The 20,822-nt window shown below is 48.4% G+C and overlaps 1 protein-coding gene across 2 annotated transcripts in view; it reads left to right on the top strand.

Annotated features, from left to right (window-relative positions):
• DNAJC13 (DnaJ heat shock protein family (Hsp40) member C13) overlaps positions 1–20,822 on the top strand; it is an 876,382-nt gene that overhangs the window by 617,025 nt on the left and 238,535 nt on the right. For both annotated transcript variants that reach the window (XM_069211911.1, XM_069211910.1), the window contains 2 exons: positions 1,155–1,229; positions 1,421–1,540. In XM_069211911.1, the coding sequence (XP_069068012.1) occupies positions 1,155–1,229; positions 1,421–1,540 (195 nt within the window). The remainder of the gene's footprint in view (positions 1–1,154; positions 1,230–1,420; positions 1,541–20,822) is intronic.

Here is a 20,822-nt window from a genome sequence, read left to right as displayed (position 1 = left end):
TTGGATGAGTGATCTCCAGGCTGTCTTGGTGCAGCTGCCCTCTGCCAATTGTTTTCCAGACAAAATAGTGTTGAGTACCAGAACTGACTTTTACTACAAAAAATGTGGCTCATTTTTACTTTGAGCAATCCATCAACCTCCTAATGTTCTTTGCTCCACCTCAGCCCTCGAAAGAGGAGAGACCTTTGGCTGGACCCTAAAAAAGCCTTATGCTTTTATATCAAAGTCACCAAAGACCATCGGGTGTACAAACAGCATTTTTAGGATTTTCGGGGGCAAAAAACATAAAGCTTCACTGAAAAGGACTTTGCAAGGTGGCTAGTCCTCTGCATTAAGATCTGCTATGCATTGGTCAAGATGCAGCCTCTGAAAGGACGAAGGTCTCATTCCCCAAGAGCCAGGACCGCTAACACTTCAATGGTATGCACAGTGCTTGTTCTTGAGATCTGTCAGCACAAGACGTGGGCTTCTGGGCATATGCTGTCAAAGCACTACAGCCTTGACAGCCAGATCTGAAGGGATGGACATTTCACCCATGTGCTCCTGCAGGCCTTTTTGGTCTGAGCCCACTTCACAGAACCTTCAAATTTGGGGGGTACTGCTTTGGTGTCTGTTCTAAAGGAGAAGAATTGGCAAATTGAATTATCCATCAGAAGAACAAGTTACTTACCTTTGGGAACACACTTTCTGGTGGATGCTTTAACTTCAGATTAGTCACTGCCCTCCCAGTGAGTTATGTCCTTCTTTATTCACCATGTAAAATGGTCCCAAATGAGAGATCTGCTCAGTGGTACCACCAGTTGTTCATGCTCCCCATCCGAGAGTGCAGAAAATGTCAAACAAACTGAGTTTGAATCAAAAGGGTGGTGCTTATTAAGGCTGCACTTTGTTACTTCTGAGAAGGAACAAGGCCATCGCCAAGGTGCATGGTGCCTCCCAACCTCGGGCTGGAGTAGTGCTGGGAAACGTTGTGGGCCATCCGGGGAATATTCTAAGAGAGGATTCTGCAGTTAGATGGTGTATCCACCAGGAGTGTTAATTAAGGTAAGTAACTTCTTTTATGCCTTGATCTTTTTTTTAAATATTGTTGGTATGTCTTGATAATTAATAAATAGTGAATTTCAGTTATTTATTTGACATGTTTATTTTCCTAGGTTTTGCAAGAGGCCTTCACACGCTGTGTATCTGTTTTGACTGCCTCAAGTAAACCGGATGATATGTGTGTTCAGGTAATGAATACTTTAGACAAAAAATAGAATCAAAATTCACCATAATTTCCTATACAAAATGCATCATCTCACTTTAACTTGGTGAAACACTGGTACTTTTTTTTTTATATAAAAGGAAAAGTGTAGAATCTTATTTCAAAATTCCATCCAAAGCAAAGTTGATTTCACTGCTGCTTCTGTTTTTAATTCAGGTATGTGGACATATATGCAAATGCTACAGCGTTGCAGCTCAGTTTGAGGAATGCAGAGAAAAGATTACTGAAATGCCAGTAATCATCAAAGAACTGTGCCGTGTGCTGTACTATGGCAAGGTGAGGCCTTTCATTACAGTCTTGTTCACATAATGTTATATCTCTGTAAATAGGTGAAGCTACTGCATTGCTCATACAAATTTTGGACTTCCGGTATCAAGTTGTACAAAACAAATGCCTTTCGCATAGAGTAGAAGTTTGGACTCCTGGACATTTTTCTGCCCATACATCCAGTGCAGACGACGTCGGTGCAGAGCCTCAGGCCCTGCAGCAGTCTGAACACATGCTGCTCATGCGCTATAGAGGTTGAGGGAAATGCAGAGCATGCAAAATTCAACAAGCAGCCTTTTCCTTCCCTGCCCCTTTGGTTAAGCAGTTGTGATGTTCCCCCTTCAGAGCATGTGGGGCAAGCAGGAGGTCAGTTGTCATCTTCTCCACAGGTTTGGAGTCCCATAATTTAGGACCAAGGATCTTTCAAATGTGGAAAGGTGTAGGAAAATGGCTCCCTGTTGCAGTTACCCCCCACTTTTTGCCTGATATTGATGCTGACTTGACTGAGAAGTGTGCTGGGACCCCTCTAACCAGGCCCTAGCACCAGTGTTCTTTCACTAAAAATTTACCATTGTTTCCACAATTGGCACACCCCTGGCACACAGATAAGTCCCTTGTAAAAGGTACCAGTGGTACCAAGGGCCCTGTGACCAGGGTGGGTCCCTAAGGGCTGCAGCATATGTTGTGCCACCCTAAGAGACCCCTCACCTAACACATGCACACTGCCACTGCAGATTGTGTGTGTTTTGGTGGGGAGAAAAAGGCAAAGTCGACATGGCATCCCCCTCAGAATGCCATGCACACAAAATGCTACCTGTGGCATAGGTAAGTCACCCCTCTAGCAGGCCTTACAGCCCTAAGGCAGGGTGCACTATACCACAGGTGAGGGCATAGCTGCATGAGCAATATGCCCCTACAGTGTCTAAGTCAATTCTTAGACATTGTAAGTACAGTGTGGCCATATTAAGTATATGGTCTGGGAGTTTGTCAAAACGAACTCCACAGCTCCATAATGGCTACACTGAATACTGGGAAGTTTGGTATCAAACTTCTCAGAATAATAAACCCACACTGATGCCATTGTTGCATTTATTAAAGAATGCACACAGAGGGCATCTTAGAGATGCCCCCTTTATTTTACCCAATCCTTCAGTGCAGGACTGATTGGTCTGTGCCAGCCTGCTGCTGAGAGATGAGTTTCTGACCCCCTGTGGTGAGGGCCTTTGTGCCCTCTGAGGCCAGAAACAAAGCCTGCTCTGGGTGGAGGTGCTTCACACCTCCCCCCTTGCAGGAACTGTAACACCTAGCAGTGAGCCTCAAAGGCTCAGGCTTCATGTTACAATGCCCCAGGGCACTACAGCTAGTGGAGATGCCCGCCCCCTGGACACAGCCCCCACTTTTGGCAGCAAGTCCAGGGGAGATAATGAGAAAAACAAGGAGTCACCCACCAGTCAGGACAGCCCCTAAGGCTTCCTGAGCTGAGGTGACCCCTGCCTTTAGAAATCCTCCATCTTGATTTTGGAGGATTCCCCCAATAGGAATAGGGATGTGCCCCCCTCCCCTCTGGTGTAGCCACCCTCTAGGACAGTAGCCATTGGCTTCTGCCCCCCCCCAACCTAAACACACACCCCTAAATTCAGTATTTAGGGGCACCCCAGAACCCAGGAAATCAGATTCCTGCAACCTGAACTACAAAGAAGGACTGCTGACCTACAAGCCTGCAGAGATGACGGACGACGACAACTGCTTTGGCCCCAGCCCTACCGGCCTATCTCCAGAGTCGAAAACCTGCAACCAGCGACGCATCCAATAGGGATCAGCGACCTCTGAAGCCTCAGAGGACTGCCCTGACCCCCCAGGACCAAGAAACTCCCGTGAGCAGCGGCTCTGCTTAACAACAGCAACAAAGAAGCAACTTTTAAAGAACTCGCTCCTCCCGCCGGAAGCGTGAGACTTCACACTCTGCACCTCACGCCCCGGCTCGAGATCCAGAGAACAAACACCACAGGGAGGACTCCCTGGTGACTGTGACCCCGTGAGTAGCCCGAGATGACCCACCCTGGACCTCCACAGCGACGCCTGCAGAGAGAATCCAGAGGCTCCCCCTGACCGCGACTTCCTGTAACAAGGGGCCTGACGCCTGGACCAAGCACTGCACCCGCAGCCCCCAGGACCTGAAGGAACCGAACCTCAGTGCAAGAGTGACCCGCAGGCGACCCTCTGCCTAGCCCAGGTGGTGGCTGTCCCGAGGTGCCACCCCTGTGCCTGCCTGCACTGCTAGAGTGACCTCCATTGAAACCTATCTAAAATCCGGCGCCTGCTTTGCACACTGCACCCGGCCGCCTCTGTACCGCTGAGGGTGTGCTTTGTGTGCCTACTTGTGTGCCGCCCCCCCCCCCCCCCCCCCGTGCTCTACAAAACCCCCCTCGTCTGCCCCCTGAAGACCCGGGTACTTACCTGTTGGCAGACTGGAACTGGAGGACCCCTGTTATCCATAGGCGCCTATGTGTTTTGGGCACCTCTTTGACCTCTGCACCTGACCGGTCCTGAGCTGCTGGTGTGGTAATTTGGGGGTTGGCCTGAACCCCCAACGGTGGGCTGCCTGTGCCTAGGAACTGAGACTTGTAAGTGTCTTACTTACCTCATAATCTAACCATTACTTACCTGCCCCAAGAACTGTTGATTTTTTTGCACTGTGTCCACTTTTAAAATAGCTTATTGCCATTTTAACAAAAACTGTATATGATATTGCTTTTATTCAAAGTTCCTAACTTACCTGTGTGAAGTACCTTGCATTGTATGTGTTTACTTCAAATCTTGAACCTGTGGTTCTTAAAATGAACTAAGAAAATATATTTTCCTGTATAAAAACCTATTGGCCTGGACTAAGTCTTTGAGTGTGTGTTCCTCATTTATTGCCTGTGTGTGTACAACAAATGCTTAACACTACCCTCCGATAAGCCGACTGCTCGACCACACTACCACAAAATAGAGCATTAGAATTATCTAATTTTGCCACTATCTTACTTCTAAGGGGAACCTTTGGACTCTGTGCACACTATTTCTTACTTTGAAATAGTATATACAGAGCCATCTTCCTACAAAAGGGATATACCGTACCCACTCAGCAGGCCCCCTTTTTGATCTCTCCCCGAAAGTCCTTGCAATCAAATGACCATCTCCAAATTCAACAACAGGAAGTGGCAGTACTGCTGCAGAAAGGAGTAGTGCAGATGGTGCCAGAGAGGGCAAATTGGCAGTGATAGTGGCCAAAAGAGGCAGTGGTCTTTGTCCCATCTTAGATCTCAGGGTGTTGAGTCACATCCTTTGCTAGGAGAAATTCAAGAGGCTGTCCTGGTCCACAGTCCTTTTAGGACTGAAGTTAGTATATTGTATGATGTCCCTCAACCGGCAGGACACGTTTTTCCAAATACAAATCCTGCAGTCTTACAAGAAGTACCTATAGCTTTTGGTAAGAAATACTCACCACCAGTTTACAGTCTTCCCTTTTCGATTGACATCGCCACCTCAGCCATCACAAAGGTGATAGTGGTGGTGGCTGTTCATTTCAGGAGGTCAGAAATCCAATGTTTCTGTACCTCGAAGACTGGCTGCTCAAAGTCAGTCGCCATAGATTGTGTAGCGCCGCTTGCTGAACTCTAGAGGAAGCCACAGAAGCAGTCACAGTCAAGAACGCTGATGCACTCTCACTCCAGGGGCCAGATGCGGGACACTGTCTCATTGAGACCCAGGACTCAATGGCTCACTCTGCCCTTCAGAATTTTAAAGAGAGCAAAGCCACCACTTGCTCTTTAGGTCCAGCTCAGCCGCTCAAGTAGTTGTCACAATAACAGCGCCCCTTTTGATGCTTTGTTAGGGAATACTTGCAGGGGCAACATCAGTATAGGCCTGAGCAGCAACAGACCTCCCAGCCATTTCTAGGGTGAGGCCAAGGAGCTGGCCAATGGCATTCAGGCCCAGATGAGAAACGCACTGCCCAAACCTCATCCCAGTCCCCCTCCCCCCGCAGCCACTGCACAACCATGTTAAATTGTCCTTGGCAACACAAAGAAGGTTGTGCCACCTTTCATATTCCCAAGTGGCATAGCAAAAACATCAGACCAATACGTTTTCTAGATTATGGAATACAGTTACTCTCTGCCATTCCTACCTTATGCCCCAGACATACCACCCGCTCCGCAGTCTCTCCTAGAGGGCGACTTGTTTATACTATGTAGGGAAATTGAGTCTCTCTTGGCTAACTGAGCAATAGAGAAGTTGCCAGCATCATAAACTGGGACTATTTGCTGCTGAAAAAGGATGGAGGCCTTAGTTTCATCCTAGATCTTCACCCTCTGATCTTCCTCCCGAAGTAGAAGTTCAGTGTGCTTACCCTGGCCCATGTTCTGTCTGCCCTAGATCCAGGAGGCTGGATGATAGTGCTGAATTTGTAGAATGCATTTCACTTTCTCATCCTGCAGTCCCATAGGCGTTACCTGCGATTTTAGGTAGGCCATGATCACTTATAGTTTTCCATTGGGCTTTATCAGAGCACCTCAGGTGTTCACAAAGGTGACTGTTGTGGTTGCAGCCAGTCTGCAGAGGATGGGAATACCAGTCTTCCCATACATCAGCGACTGGCTACTGAAGGCAGGCTCACCCCAAACAGTCGTAAGCCACCTCCAAATGACAAGACCTGTTAACATTGTTGGTTTTTTTCCAGTGCTGGAGAACCACAGTTTAAGGTAAGTAACTTGTTTTTTCCTCACCTTGTGAATACTTCTAGACATCTGTCTGAATCCGGAGATTTTTTCAACAATTCCCTTGTACCCTGGTAGATGGTATTGTGCTGCTCCATAGCGACTCCATCCTGCCCAGAAAGTGACGCAGAGCAACATACAGTCATTGCACCTACCCTAACTCACTGACATTAGTTCCTTTCTTCGTGCGCATTCAGATTTGGAAGTGGAGTTCGTTCCATCATCATGACAAATAACTTTTCTCTTCAGTTTTTTTACAGTGTGCAAGGGAAATGTGCCCCCCTAACTCGACAGGGTTTAAACCTTAAAGAACTGTCCCAAGTAAATTTGGCCTTGGCTGACCCTCATAAGGTATGTCTGTGGTGTCTGGCCCTCGCTCAACCCCAAGTCTTGCGAGGAGTGTCCCAAGATGAAGCTAAATACAATCCAGGAGCGCAAAGCCAAACTATATTTGTTGAGGGCTGTAACTCTGAACATTTGTCTTCCCACTCCAAATCTTCATGTAAGTCCAAGTCCGTAAAGAAGCAAAACAATTTGAACCCGGACTCTCCTGCATGACGTGACTCTCATTCCGAGAAGTCTTGTTGAGGCCTTCTTGACACTCATTCTCCTACGAGAAACCAATCCCCAACTTGTCCCAATGCTACCAGAGGTTCTGGGGCCTTCAGTGATGACTTCAAGATGGTCATTTTGCACTGTTTCTGCACCCTTCTGGCTCCCTCTGGTTTGCCTTTGGACCCAAGGATCTAAGAAGGTCTGCAGTTGGGTTACCGCACCTGTGATGTAGTCTGTGCTGATTGACTCTGCAGCAGGGCCCAGCCCAGTTCTACTCTGACTCTAGCACCACAGTCCACACTAGTTCCCCATGCGTCGACGCTGGAGGAAGAAACTATTACTCCAAACCGAATCCAACAGGACCTCACCCAAAGTCCTGTCCTCCCCACTCTCGCCTCAACCAACAGCATAATGCCTCACAAAGTCGGACAGGACTGTAATTTTATCCCAAAATAGACAACATCTCCAGAATCGCTTCAGCTTGGATTCAGACCTTTGTCTTCATGACAGTCATGATGATACGAATGAGCGTTAGTTTTACAATGACAACAGTATCAAACTTCAGGAGGACTGGGCTAGTTACTTCCCAAGACACAGGGTTTAAATCCCCCTTGTCCCTCTACTGAAGACTCAGTCTGTTTTTCAGTGGTCATTCTATGTGCTGCAGAAGTGCTTAATCTTGAGTTGCCTTCTGTGCAACTTAAAACAAATGTGCTATTAGAAGTCCTGCAGTTTGGCAAAACGTCTTCCAAAGCCACTCTCGCCACTCAAGGAACTATTGACAGGCACAATAATAGGTTTGTGAGCCAAAATCTGTTCTCTACTGCTGGGAAATAGGCAAGTGGTCAGTAGACCTGCTCCAGGATACCTGACCTTCCTGACGCAATGTCCTATGCAAGGCTGCTTCGAGGTCAAGTGTTTACTAGTTGACTTGAAACTAATTCATTCCCCACCACACCGCCAATTATGTTGTCAGAGAGTATGAAGGCTTTTGGGAAATGGATGTTTTGGTCCTCCAGCCTGGCCTTGAGATCAGTCAGTGCCAGCTGCTTTCTTGGATACCACTCCTGAGCATTATGGCACATGGCTGGCAATTCCTTGCTAACTGTCCATTGAGACTTTAGAAACAACTTGAAACACATTACCCAGTGTAAGGAAATGCTTGTTTTGTATGGTCACTGTAGGAAGCTGGCTCTCTATATGGTGCATTAAAAAGAAGTGCAGAGTTCAGTTGATCTCCCATTAGTTTGCAGAGGCAAAAGTAGATAGCACTAACGCTCTATTTTGTGGTAATATGGGCAGGCAGTTACGCTTATCAGAGGGTAGTGCAAATAACATTTCTTTTTATATATACTTTGAAACCAAGAACTTTGTTACATGGTAAGCAATTTTTTAAGCATAAATACTTTTCACTTGCAAAATGGACACTTCAATTTTTGAGTTATTCAGTGTTCACCTACAGGAGGAAAACAAAGTCAGCAAACAGGTACTTTACGACGACTTACAAGTCCAATCTCAGAGACTTAAGGTAGGTACTGGGCAAGGGTCAGGACAACACCAGCAGGTCCCTCCGGGCAGCACTGGGGTGGCCAGGTGCCGGGGTGTAGTACGGCATCAGGTGCCCAATGTATTGCAGTGGGTATTGGTCTCCCGGGAAATAGGCTGCAGGCTGCTTGGAAGCCAGTCAGTGAAAACCCACAGGTAGGTAACAAACGTGGGGTGCTCAGGAGTGTAAGTGCACCTTTGATCCTTTTCTCCAAGGGGCGACGGATACAGGGCTGTCCTTTGGCATCAGGTTTCTGTTTCCAGGAACACTCGTGGTTGAGGGGCCCTGCGGTCTGAGGCTGCAGGCGTCATCGAGGAGTCCGGGGGCGAGGGGAACCACACTAGACTAAAGCTCAGGAGAGCTGGGGAACTTCGTTGACACCAAGTGCAGTGATTGCTTTAGGTGTTGGGTTTCTCACACCACAGAGGCTGTGGGAGAGGGGGCCAGCATGCAGAGGCTGCAGGCGACTTCCAGGAGGGGTGAAACCATGGTGAACTTGGACTTTGGGGAGCTCGGGAACCTTGGTGGCACTGGAGCACCACTCCCACTCGTGTCATTTGACGGCAGCTGCAGTGGTGACTTCAGGTGTTGGGTCCATGCGCTTCCAGCGGCTGCAGAGAGCCTTAGAGTTTGTGTTAACTTCAGCTCGTCCACCTTAAGGGTGGGACTGGCATGTTGTGGGCACACCTTGTAATCTAACTAATTTTCCTGCCTGTCTTGCTGCCAAGAAATGGGGTCAGGACAGGCATGTTGGTCATCTCTGCCATTTCGAGAGACCTGGGTCGCATTACAAAGAAAGTTAGACCTTTGAATCTTCCTGCCTGGAATATCCATCCTGCCTGGATGAGGTGTCAACACCCTGACCCAGTGCAGGCTTCTGTCTCTGGCCTCTGAGAGTGCTGGCTCTCACTTTAGGGGGTCAGAAACGTGGCAGGCACCTCAAAACAACGTCAACCGGCTAGTGAGGGGTCTGCTGTCCACGGACACCTGAAGATACCGCAACATAGGTGGTGAGTCTGTGGCCTCCTCTGGGTCCTGCTTGTCTTCCAACCAACTTGAGAGACTGTTGGCCCATGCTCCTGCCATTGGACTGGAACCCCTGCGCACCACAACTGTTGCACTTGCGCTTGTTGACTCTTTCTCCGCAAGATTTTCAGGCACCGAGAAGCCCCGGCCTCTAGCACTTTGCAACGATAAGATCAGCCCTTGCTACATGGGACTTCTGTTTTGTTGTGCTGGTGAGGCTCCCTGTGTCCATCGCCTGTGGGTCACTCGTGGGGGCTTCATTGACTTCTGTTGGCCTTCCTTTGTGCTCAGGCCCAGATCTGACTCCCCCTCCTGGGTAGAGTCTTCTGGACCTTACTGGTTCCAAAACTTTGCAACTTCTTCTTCAGCTCCTGTTGGCATTTGCCAGTGCTTGTTGGTAACCTGGCTGGTCACTGACTCATGCAATTCGGCGACTGTCAAGGGATCTTCTGCAGCTCCTGGACCCCTGCAGCTGAACAACTTCTTGCACTGACTTGCAGGAACTTCAACTTCAGGAGAGTGGCAATTACCATCTGCACCACCTGAACACCTCCAAGGGGGCTGGACTATGTCCTCTTCCTTTGCAGGTCCTCCACATCTGGAATCTGTCCCTGGGTTCCACCGGACTGGTCCACGGGTTGTGACAGCAGCTGGAAAATCCGAGGCATCCACTGACTTCAGAGAGAGTCCCTTCTCCCCTCTGCATCCGGGTTTGTGATGTATGTACTCCGATCTTCTGGGTATCCTGGGGTTGGGGCACTCTCCATCCATCCTCTTGTCTGGTTTCCTCGGAGTCCACTGGGAAGGGTCCTGAATTCCACAAGCTCCAACCACTACTCCTGTTCGTCTGTGGGTCTACTGGGTGGGTAACTACGTTACTCCTGGTTGATGGGTCACCTAATGTACTTACTTATGATGTTTCTAACTGCCCCTAGCTAACTACCACACTTACCTTAGTTGTCACTATTTCACATTTTTAGTATATGGTTTTCCCCCTCCCATAGGGCCCTGTATATTTTTATAATATTTCTGTTGATCATTTTGTGTGTATGATGTGCGTATACTTATTCCTAAAGGGAGATATACCAATGCTAGTTTAGTAGCAGTGCTGTAATAAAGTATCCTTTATTTTTGCAACACTTGTGTGGTTCTTTCTTGTGAGTGAGTTATTAGATTACTACTGTGGTATTGCAAGTACTTTACATTCCTCCTAGATAAGCTTCAGCTGCTCGCCTCAACTACCCATAGAAAGCTTTTGCTATCTGGACACCTATTCACCATCACTAAGGGTGGCCCGGACTCAGTATAGGGTGCCACACCATAAACAGAGCCAGCCGCTTACAGGTACAAAATCAAAACTGGCTCAAACCCTACCACTGAAGCTGTTGGCAGAGTAAGAGCAGACGCATCCTACTGAAGGGGCCACTGACCCTGATGATCAGGGCATGTTGAGTGAGGAGGAGGAGCTGGACCCTCCACCACTTAAAAGAGAGGAACCTGCACCTCGAAGACAACCAAAGGTGTCTAGAGCACCTCCATGTAGTGAGGATGACTCAGGTCCCATAGAAACGGAAGGAGAAGAAATGGGTTTAGCACCCATGAATGGTGGCAGCAACATTATACCTGGGGACTGAGTAGGGCACTCTGACCTTAAAGTCCCAAAAAGGATTGTCCCCAAATATGAGAACAGCCTTTGAGAGGGCCTGTGTTTCCAGGGAGCTTAGCAAACAGCACCGGGGCTCTCTCTTTTAGGAAATGTTCTCAGATGTGTATGGATAGACTCCTGACACTGAATGCGGCAGATGCTAGGTCCTATTACCTCATAAAGGACACCCTGATTGAGGGCTTTGGGTTCACTCCTGAAGAATAGAGTATCAAGTTCAGGGAGACTCAAAAAGCCCAGAGTCAGCCCTGGGTAGGTCATGTAGACTTTTCAGTAAAGACACATTGTGGTTGGTTAAAAGGTAACAATGTGCATGATTATGAGGGGCTTTACAATGTATTGATGAAAGAGCATCTATTGAGTAATTGTGTTCAAGAGAAGTTACATTCGTACCTGGTAGACCTAGGTCCACTTTCTCCTCAAGAGCAGGGCAAAAAGACAGATGATTGGGTCAAGACAAGAGTGACTAAAACTTCCACATGTTGGGGAGACCACAAAAAGGAGGCCAAAAGCCTCCCTCCCAAGGGAAAGAGGGTAACCAGAACAAGAATAAAAGCAATGAGTGTTCTAAGAGCCCCAAACCCTGCACAGGAGGTTGGGCCCCAGGACTCTTCAGAATTCAAGGGTGGGCACAAAGGGAAAAACTGGGATTCCAAAAAAGCCGGGTGCCATTACTGCAAGGCTTGTGGACTCCAAACGGGAGACCCTACCTGTCCCCACAAAAAGAATGTCTTCAGTGCACCTGTAGTACATGCAGTGGTAAGTTTTCAGATGGGATTCCAGGAAGGCCGTGACCATGTCTGTGAGCCTACTAAGGCAACTCTAGTCTCAGAGGATGGGGTATATGTAGCTGCTTTGGTTGTCTGGCCCAGTAACAACCACATATTAACGGGGTCAGGGTTGAAGCATGAGACACAGTTGCCAGTGTCACCATGGTGACTGAGCAACTGGTGTCCTCAGATCAATACTTAATTTGTGATACATATACAGTCCTCAATGCTGATGATCAGGCTAAGGTGCATCTCACTGCAATAGTATCCTTAGAATGGGGAGGGGTTACTGGCCAAAAGAAGGTGATGTTATCTCCTACGACCCCTGTACAATGTCTGCTAAGCCATGTTCTGTAGTCCTCAGCATGGGCTGAGGTCAAAAGAAAGACACATCCAACTATGCTGGGTATACCTGAATAGGTGTGCATCAAACCAGAGCACAAAGCAAGGCCCAGGGTGAAAAAGTAGAGTTGGAGTCTGGAATAATGGCCCAACCTACCAAGAGAAAGGGCAAAAAGTCTGGGAAATCAGCTTCCAAACATATGCCAGATTAGGTCCCCTCTCATCAAGGAGGAGACCTGTCAGCCCCAGAGGGAACTGAGCACCAGGAGCTTGGGCCTTACACGGCCGAGCTTCTCAGCCCAGGGGGACCCTCTACGGATGCTGATCAGGAGAAGGGCGATATCAGTGGCTCCCACAGACCGTGGTGGGAGGAGGCACTCCTTTTCACTGAGGCCATAGAGCCTGGTGCCACTAGGAGAGCGGTAGTGCCTCAGTAATTTAGAGAGTTTCTCCTCACTTTGGCCCAGGATATCCCCGTAGCTGCGTATCTTGGACAAGCTAAAACATGGAGTAGGTTGGTGAACCAATTCTACTGGCCAGGTATGTCGGTGAAGAGGTTTTTTTTTAACTCTTGTGCCACCTGTCAAGCCAGTGGCAAGACAGATGGCCATCCAATGGCCCCCTTAATTCCACTTCCAGTGGTTGGGGCTCTATTTGAAAGTGTAGGGATTGGCATTGTCGGTCCCCTTGACCCTCCAACTGCACCAGGAAACAGATTCATACTGGTTGTAGTGGATCATGCAACCATGTATCCTGAAGCAATTCCCCTGCGGACTACCACTGACCCTGCAGTAGCTAGGGCCCTCATTGGTATGCCAGAGTGGGCTTTCCAAAGGAGGAGTTGTTAGACAGAGGTACAAACTCCATATCTGGCTACCTGAAACATGTGGGCTGAATATGGTGTGACCTATAAGTTCACTACTCCATATCCTCCACAAACCAATGGCCTTGTTGAGAGATTCAACACGACATTGAAAGGTATGATTGGTGGACTCCCTGAAAAACTCGGGAGATGGGCTGTATTACATCTATGCCTGCTTTTCGCTTACAGGAAAGTGCCACAGAAGGGAGTAGGCTATTGCCCCCTTTGAACTTCTGTCTGGGCATCCTGTAAAGGGACCACTTTGTCTTGTACAGGAAGAATGCGAGAGACCTCTCAGAGAACCTACACAGTAAACTGTGGGCTATGTAATTGAACTTTGCTTCAAAATGACTGAGCACATGGAAAAAGCATCTAAATGCCTTGAGGCCCGTTAGGAGCTTCAGAAGCTTTGGTATGACCAAAAGGCTGCACTGGTGGAGTTCTAACCAGGGAAGAAGGTGTGGGTTTTGGAGCCTGTGGCTACTACGGCCCTCCAAGACACGTGGAGTGGACCCAACCCTATCCTAGAGAGAAAAGGGGAAGTCACTTACCTGGTGGACTTTGGCTTTTGCAGGAACCCCAAAAGGTTATTCATGTCAATCACCTAAAACCCTATCGTGAATGAGCTCAGATTACCATGACCATAGTCACTGATAAGGGACAGGAGTTGGGAGTGAATCTCTCCCGGATCGCCTCTAGCAACCTGAAAGATGGCAGCTCAGTGGAAGGAGTGATCTTTTCAGACACTCTAACTGACTAACAGAAGACTTGGGGAAGAGATCTGGCACTGGGGACCTGGTTAGCGGGAACCCAGTGTACTTTAAGTCAAAATCACATTAGATACCAGGCAAAAAGTGGGGGCTAACCATGCCAAAAAGGGTGCTATCCTGTAGTCACCCTTTAAGTTTTGTACTGATGCTGCTGGGTTTATGACTCAGAGTGTGCACTGGAGCTTGCTAAGCAGACTTCAGTGCCTGTGACCTGACTTTATACTGTGTTTGTTTGATTGGCTTATACCCAGTTGGGATGCTAACTTAGTTGTAAGACCCTTGTATATGGTACTCAGGTACCAAGGGCCTGTAAGTTAAAGGGTAGCTCTAGGGACTGCAGCACTGTTTTGTGCCACCATGGGTCTGACAAAAGTAAAACATGGCTGCTAGTCTGCCATTGCGGACTGGAAGAGCAGTTTTAAATTGCAAAGTAATGACAAACTTCAGTCCTCCCTTTTTAATGTGCTTAAGTCACCCCTAAGGCAGGCTTAGCGAGCCCTAAGGCCAGGATACTGTTTATTATAAAGCAAGAAATATGTTTTACATGTTCCAACAGTGAAAACTCTAAAATTGTTTTTACTGTGGAAAGGCTAGTAGCCCCATTGCTGAGAGCCACAGCAGCCCTGCTCACTTTTGACTGGGACTACTAAAGTTGATACTGTAAAATATTAACCACCTTGTTACATTAAGCTGGACTTGATGCCCAAGTCGAAAATAATGTAACTTGTTGCAATGTGCAACTTTTGCAAAGTTGTCACTTTGCCCTGAATCCCCTGTGCCCATCCACAGTTACACACAGGATCGGTCCCTGAGACCGGTATTTGATAGAGACTTCTAGCCGCAGATTCCTTACATTAGAATTATCCCCAGGTGTCAGACAAAATCGGAATTTTTTTGTGAGCAGTACCCCTACGTGCAGGTAGGTGGCATCGTTCAGCTTTGCTTTGAGTCATCCACGCCATGATGTATGCGGTGCTTGTAAGGAACTCCACCGCACTGCGCAGACTTAAGTTCTTTTCTTTCTGTGCCAGACAGCTACCCACAATCACCTTTTGACTGAGATTGTTTTCTACTTTTGTGGAGGTTCCTTTTCAGATGTCTTCCCCCTGGTGTGGCAGGGATATCCACTAAGAAAGCCAGATTCAAGCCTTGCACCGCTTGTCACCAACAAATGTCAGTGACGGACTGGCACCTTCTTTGAATCCGGTGCCTGAACTGTGACCATGATGCAGAAGCCTCCTTTGACTGCCTTGCCATGTACCCCAAGGCCTTGAGAGAGTGGTCCCTCAAGCTTCTTTCTGCTTGACATGCACTGCTGCAACGGTCTCAAACCGGTCGACAGGAAGGTCCTGGGATCAGTCTCAGAGCCTAAGATCTATATCTTACTCAGTCATCCGGGTAAGCGATGAAGAAAAAAGAAGGGATAAGAAGTCAAAGAGGTCTTTAACTTTGCCACATCTGTCGTGGTCTTCAGATGAAACGAGGGAGCATCGTCATTCGAGGCCTGGCTTTGAGGTTGAACCTGTGCATGGGGTGGTTCCGCACCTTCCCAAGTTTCCAGGAGCCAGAGCAGCCCCCGCCCAACTTTGTGAGTTTTATAAGGCCTCGCATCTCATATTTGTGCGGCCCAACGGCGCACCATCAAAGCTCCCAGGTTTCATGAAAGGCCTCTACTGGTTCTCTGCCAGTGGGCCCGACCCATCACCAGTCGGACGCCCTGGATCTACAGATGGATCTCGACCTGCCTCAGTTGTACCACCTCGACATTCCCCAGTGCCAGTCCAGATGCCAAAACTCTTTGTGCTGCCAGCACCCTCCACCAGCACCATCTCCATTCTCATCCCTGACGCCCTCTGGAGCGATGTCTTCCAGGCTAGAGCCGGAGCCCTGTTCCTATAGGTTAGGAGTTGGAGAGGATTGGGAGGGGTCACTGGACCAGCCCCTACATCAAAATGCAGACTGATGTGAGGACTAGGCACCTCTCCAGATACTGCCATGCTTTGTCCCCCTGCTGTGGCTACAGAGGAGTGAACATCATTTCCTATGGTGGTGAGGAGAGCAGCTGAGGTTCTGGAGCCTTCAGTTGGCCTTGGTGGCAGTTGAAACCAACATCTTGATAAAGGTGCTTCAGTTAGGAGCAACTTCCTCTGAACTGCTTCTCCCTTTTAAATAAACCCTTACAAGCATTACAAGACTTGGTCCAAGCCCAGCACCGGGGACCCTGTGAACAGAACTATTGCTCCCCAGATCCTCCCTGCTTCAGAGGACCCTCAGTTCCTCACGCAACATCCTACCCCAGATAGCTTGATCGTCCAAGCCTCCATGTCCTGAGTAAATACTAGTGGATTTCCTATGCCACACTGGATAGGGAAACCAAGAAGCTGAATACCTTACCCAAGAAAATGTTTTCTATCACCAGCCTGGCACAGCAGTCTGTGAACTGCATGCCTTTTGGCTCGTTTCTCCCATCCCCTATGGGACTTAGTTCTGGAGGTGCTTCCCATGGTTCCGTAGAAGGCCCAAGCCTTACTATCCCAAGCTGTTGCTGATGGGAGGGATACAGCTAAGTTATGATCAGATGTGGCCTGGATACCACCGACTCGCTGGGCAGAGTGGTTTCATTGATGGTGGCCTAACAGCACTACTCCTGGCTGAGAACAACTGGCTTTTCAAAGGACGCCTTCCATACGCCCACCAGGCAACTCCATTCCGCTCACCTGGCACTTAACTACCATCCCATGGATTTGCAAGACCACAGCGAAACATCCATCTCCTACCTCGCTGCTAAGACCTGGAACTCTCTTCCTCTTCATCTCAGGCAGTCTCCCTCTCTTCCTCATTTCAGTAAGGACCTCAAGACCTGGCTGGTCTACTGAACCGGCCATCCAGCGTTGCAGTAACACACGCCCCCACTGTGCCTTGAGACCCGAACCGGTGATTAGCTGCGCTCTAAGAATCCTGATTGATTGATTGATTGAAGGGATGTCCAAGCCTCGCTTATGGATATGCCCTTTGATGGCTCCTGTCTCTTCGGAACCAAGGCAGAGTCATAGTAAGGTCTTTGTGCCTTTTCACAGTCCCTTGGCAATCCCAGTCCACCTTTTGCTCCTTTTGTGGCCATGGAAGGGGCTTCCAGACACATTTTTACTCACCCAGCCACCACAGCTTGCAAGCTTCCCATCCTCTGCATGGCTAAGCACGCAATACCCACAGACGTGCAGCCAGAGGTCCGGCGAGTCCACCCGCAGCCTCCAAACCCCTTTAGTTTGCCCTCTTACCATCATGGGCACCCAGTGGGAGGCAGGATATGACATCACCTGTCCCACTGGAGGCCCATAACATTAGACCAATTGGTTCCTTAAATTGTCTGAAGGGGCTACTCCTTCCCCTTTGTGACTACCACTCCACCCATGCAACCCACTTATGACAGGCTGATGGAGGACCATCATCCCTTCCCCTACCAGGAAGTGATGGCTCTCTTGGCCAAGGGGGCCATAGAGAGGGTGCCAATGCCAGAAGGAGGTAATTGTTGCTATTCCTGCTACTTTCTGGTGCCCAAAAAGGATGGGTACCTTTGTCTTATCCTAGACCTGCTCCTTCTCAATTGATTCCTCAAGAAGGAGAACATCAAAACCCAGGAGACTGGATGGTAGCGTTGGACTGCAGGAAACATACTTCCACATTCCCATCCTACCCGCCCACTGGTGTTACCTTCGGTTCACAGTTGGCCTTGAGCACTTTCCGTTTGCCATGCTCCTTTTTGGCCTCGCCACTGCCACTCAGATTTTCACCGAGGTGATACCGATGATTGCAACTCTTCTGTGGAGATCAGGGGTGCCAGTCTTCTCCTATCTCGACCACTGGCTTTTGAAGTCGTCTCCCACCTCCAGATTACAACAGACCTCCTGCACTCACTGGGGTTCACTATCAACTTGCCAAAGTCACACCTAACCCCTTTTCAAATGCTTCCTTTCATCTGAGCTGTTCTGGTCACAGTGCAGGTTTGGGCTTATCATCCAAAGTGGTGAAACCAGGAAATTCCTGCTGTGATACCGTTGTTTCAGCCTCTATCCTGGATTATGGTAAAACAGAGTCTGAGGCTGCTGAACCTTACAGCCTCCTGTATTCTGCTTGCAAGACATGCCCTTGGAATATGCTGGGTCTGCAGTGAGACCTGAAGTTTCAGTTGGTGCAGCATCAGGGAACCTCTCCAACATGATCCAGATCTCGGAGGGAACTGCAGAGAGGACTAACAAACCACGTTTCGGTCAGCAACCGACCCCTCTTGTTCCTCAACCAGATCTTGCAGAGGTGACAGATGCTTAACTCCTGGGATGGGATGACCATTTGAGAGAGGTGGAGATTAGAGGCATCTGGTGTCTGGCAGAATCTGGGCTCCACATCAGCCTGTTGGTGCTCCGGGCAATCCGACTTGCAAGCCGACTGGCTGTGAAATCCTTTCTATTTTTCATCATGCAAAGGCTAGTGCAGGTGTTCACGGTGAATACTAGAGAGTTGTGGGGATGTGAACCCTCTGGACCTGGCTGGAACCTCAGGGTAATTCCTTGGTTTGCTTTCTGAATGCCAGGGCGAACAAACTTAGCTTGAAGATAGCAGATCACAAATGTATACAAAAAGTGATGGATGCAATGCTTCAATTAATCTCAGCCACTGATAATTACTCAGGCCGCATCTAAATCCATTTTCATTTTGCACGCCAGGTCACATCAGTTTGACTCTGCTACATGCAACTCAGTCTTGACCCTGATCCAATCGGAACAATCCAGCCTGCACTGCCAAGTCAGGTCCTTGATGAACCAAAACACAAGCAACCCATGATCGGGTTTGCCCTAGATATAGGCTCATCAGCCAGGTACAGCAAGGTTCCAGGGACACTGTGTGCAACGACCCACATCTGGGCATACCTGTCTCACTTTGGGTGACAAGCTAAATTATACACCATCCACTACATCAAGGCCACTTCCATAGGGATAAAAGTGCCTAAAATGTACTGAAGATTGTTTCAGTTCCTGAGTGCGTTGATGCTCTCCCTGACTGGCTCCCTGACAGTCGCCTAAAGTGACTCAAAGTAACTTCTTTGCTACTTACAGAAGTTTTTTTTGGAAAAGTTTCTGTCAAATTTGTTGAATTTGCAAGTGCTTGCTCGCGGTTAAGTGGAAAGGGCCTATTTGCTATACCTTGGAATAGCTGTAGCTTCGGAACTTTCCGTTAGATCTTTTTTGATACAGTCGAAGTTGGTGTCGGATTGCTTGAGTGTCTTGTGTATTGCTTCTTAAATTCGTTTGTGTAAGCTTGACTGTTGAGCCACAGCTACTGAGGTTTGAGCTTAAGTCTGAATAAACTAAACCTAGTGGCCCTGAAGGGGTTGGTAAGTGTATTACATGGTGAGGTCGCGCAGCCACACCATATAATACACAGTTTTCTTACATCCGGGATGGGCAGGATGTAGCAAAGTATGTCATCTGGCCTGGACTAGGCACTACTGACTGCTTGGAAAGGGCAGTGGGTATAAACCTTGTGCTTTAACACCTACCTGGATGAAATCCAGAGGTTTTTCAGGTTGACGTTCGGGTGTCCCTGATGGACATGTCCCTCGGTGACTCATCTGTTTGGTAACAAAGCAAACTTCTTGTTTAAGCACTTTAAGGAAAGTAGGGCAACCCCAAGCTCTCTCTGCTTTTTGCTCCACTGCAATAGTATCCCAAACAGTTTTCCACCCTTTCGAGGCCCTGACATCGGTTTCCAACACCAAAAACGTCAGACCCCCTAACACAACAGTAGTCTTCCTAGTCTTTTAAAAGACCTGGGTCAAGGATCAAGCCAACAGCGTCCTAGTTCTTAGGAACAGTGTGGAGCCGAATTGCCCCCACCCCGCTCAACTCCACCAATGGCCACACAACCACTTTAACCTTCCTCATTTGGTACATGGTCAGCCTGTTTGAGACAGAATACAACATTTTCCTCATGGTGGCAGAGCTTCATATCCGATGGAGGGTGCTCCAGTTTGTCTATCAAGGATACCCCTTACCATTCCTGGCCTACCTGCCACTTATTCCTCACGTTACAGACCATCTTTTGAGGGACCACTTGCCCATCGTCTAGCAGAAAGTTCGGGCCCTTTTGGCCAAAGGAGCTATAGAGAGAGCCTCCGCATCAGAAACAGGAACTGGATGCCATTTATGTTATTTCCAGGTACTGAAGAAGAATGTATAACATTGTACTATGTCAGATCTTCACTCAACTTCTTTCGCAAGAAGGACAAATACTAGCCCAAGTTCCAGCAGCCCTGGATCCATGCGACTGGATGGTGGCTCAGGTTTTACAGGATTCCCGTTTTATTTTCATATCGCCTTCCACAGCCCTAAAAGCCGCCTGAAGTTCAAGGTAGGACAGGTTCAGTATTTGGTGCTCCCCTTCAGCCTCACCATGTCCCTCATGTATTCACAAAAGTAATGGCAGCGATCACAGCACATCTTTGGAGGCTTCGAATACCAGTCTTTCAATACCTAGACAACTGGTTGCTGAAGGTGGGCTCGCCACAGTCAGTCATAAACCACCTCCATTCGACGGGGAACCTCCTCACATCCTTGGACTTCTCGATTAACATGCCGATGTCACACCTGACTCCTTCCCAGAACCTCATGTTTATTGGAGCTGTCCTTGATATGGTGCTCTTTTGAGCCTTTCCACTGGCTGAACTATTCCAGGACATTCAGGCTGCAATCCAGATGTTTAAATCTCTGTCCTACGTCTCAGTGAGAGTAGCTCTGAGGCTTTTTGTCCTTATTGCCTCCTTCCTACATGCCAGAAGGAACATGTGTGTGCGCTGCAGTGGGATCTCAAGTCTCAGCAACAAGGAAATCTGTCAGGAGGAGACTGTGAAAGTTCTGCGGTGGTAGCTGCTCAACTGGAATTGGACCAGCGGCATACCACTCTGTTTACCCTACCCAGACTTGACGATCATGCCGAATGCATT

Source organism: Pleurodeles waltl, chromosome 10 (genome assembly GCF_031143425.1).
Source record: "Pleurodeles waltl isolate 20211129_DDA chromosome 10, aPleWal1.hap1.20221129, whole genome shotgun sequence".
NCBI classification, from domain to species: Eukaryota; Metazoa; Chordata; class Amphibia; order Caudata; family Salamandridae; genus Pleurodeles; species Pleurodeles waltl.
Note: the sequence above shows the minus strand (reverse complement) of the source record. Positions and strands in the feature narration are given on the sequence as shown.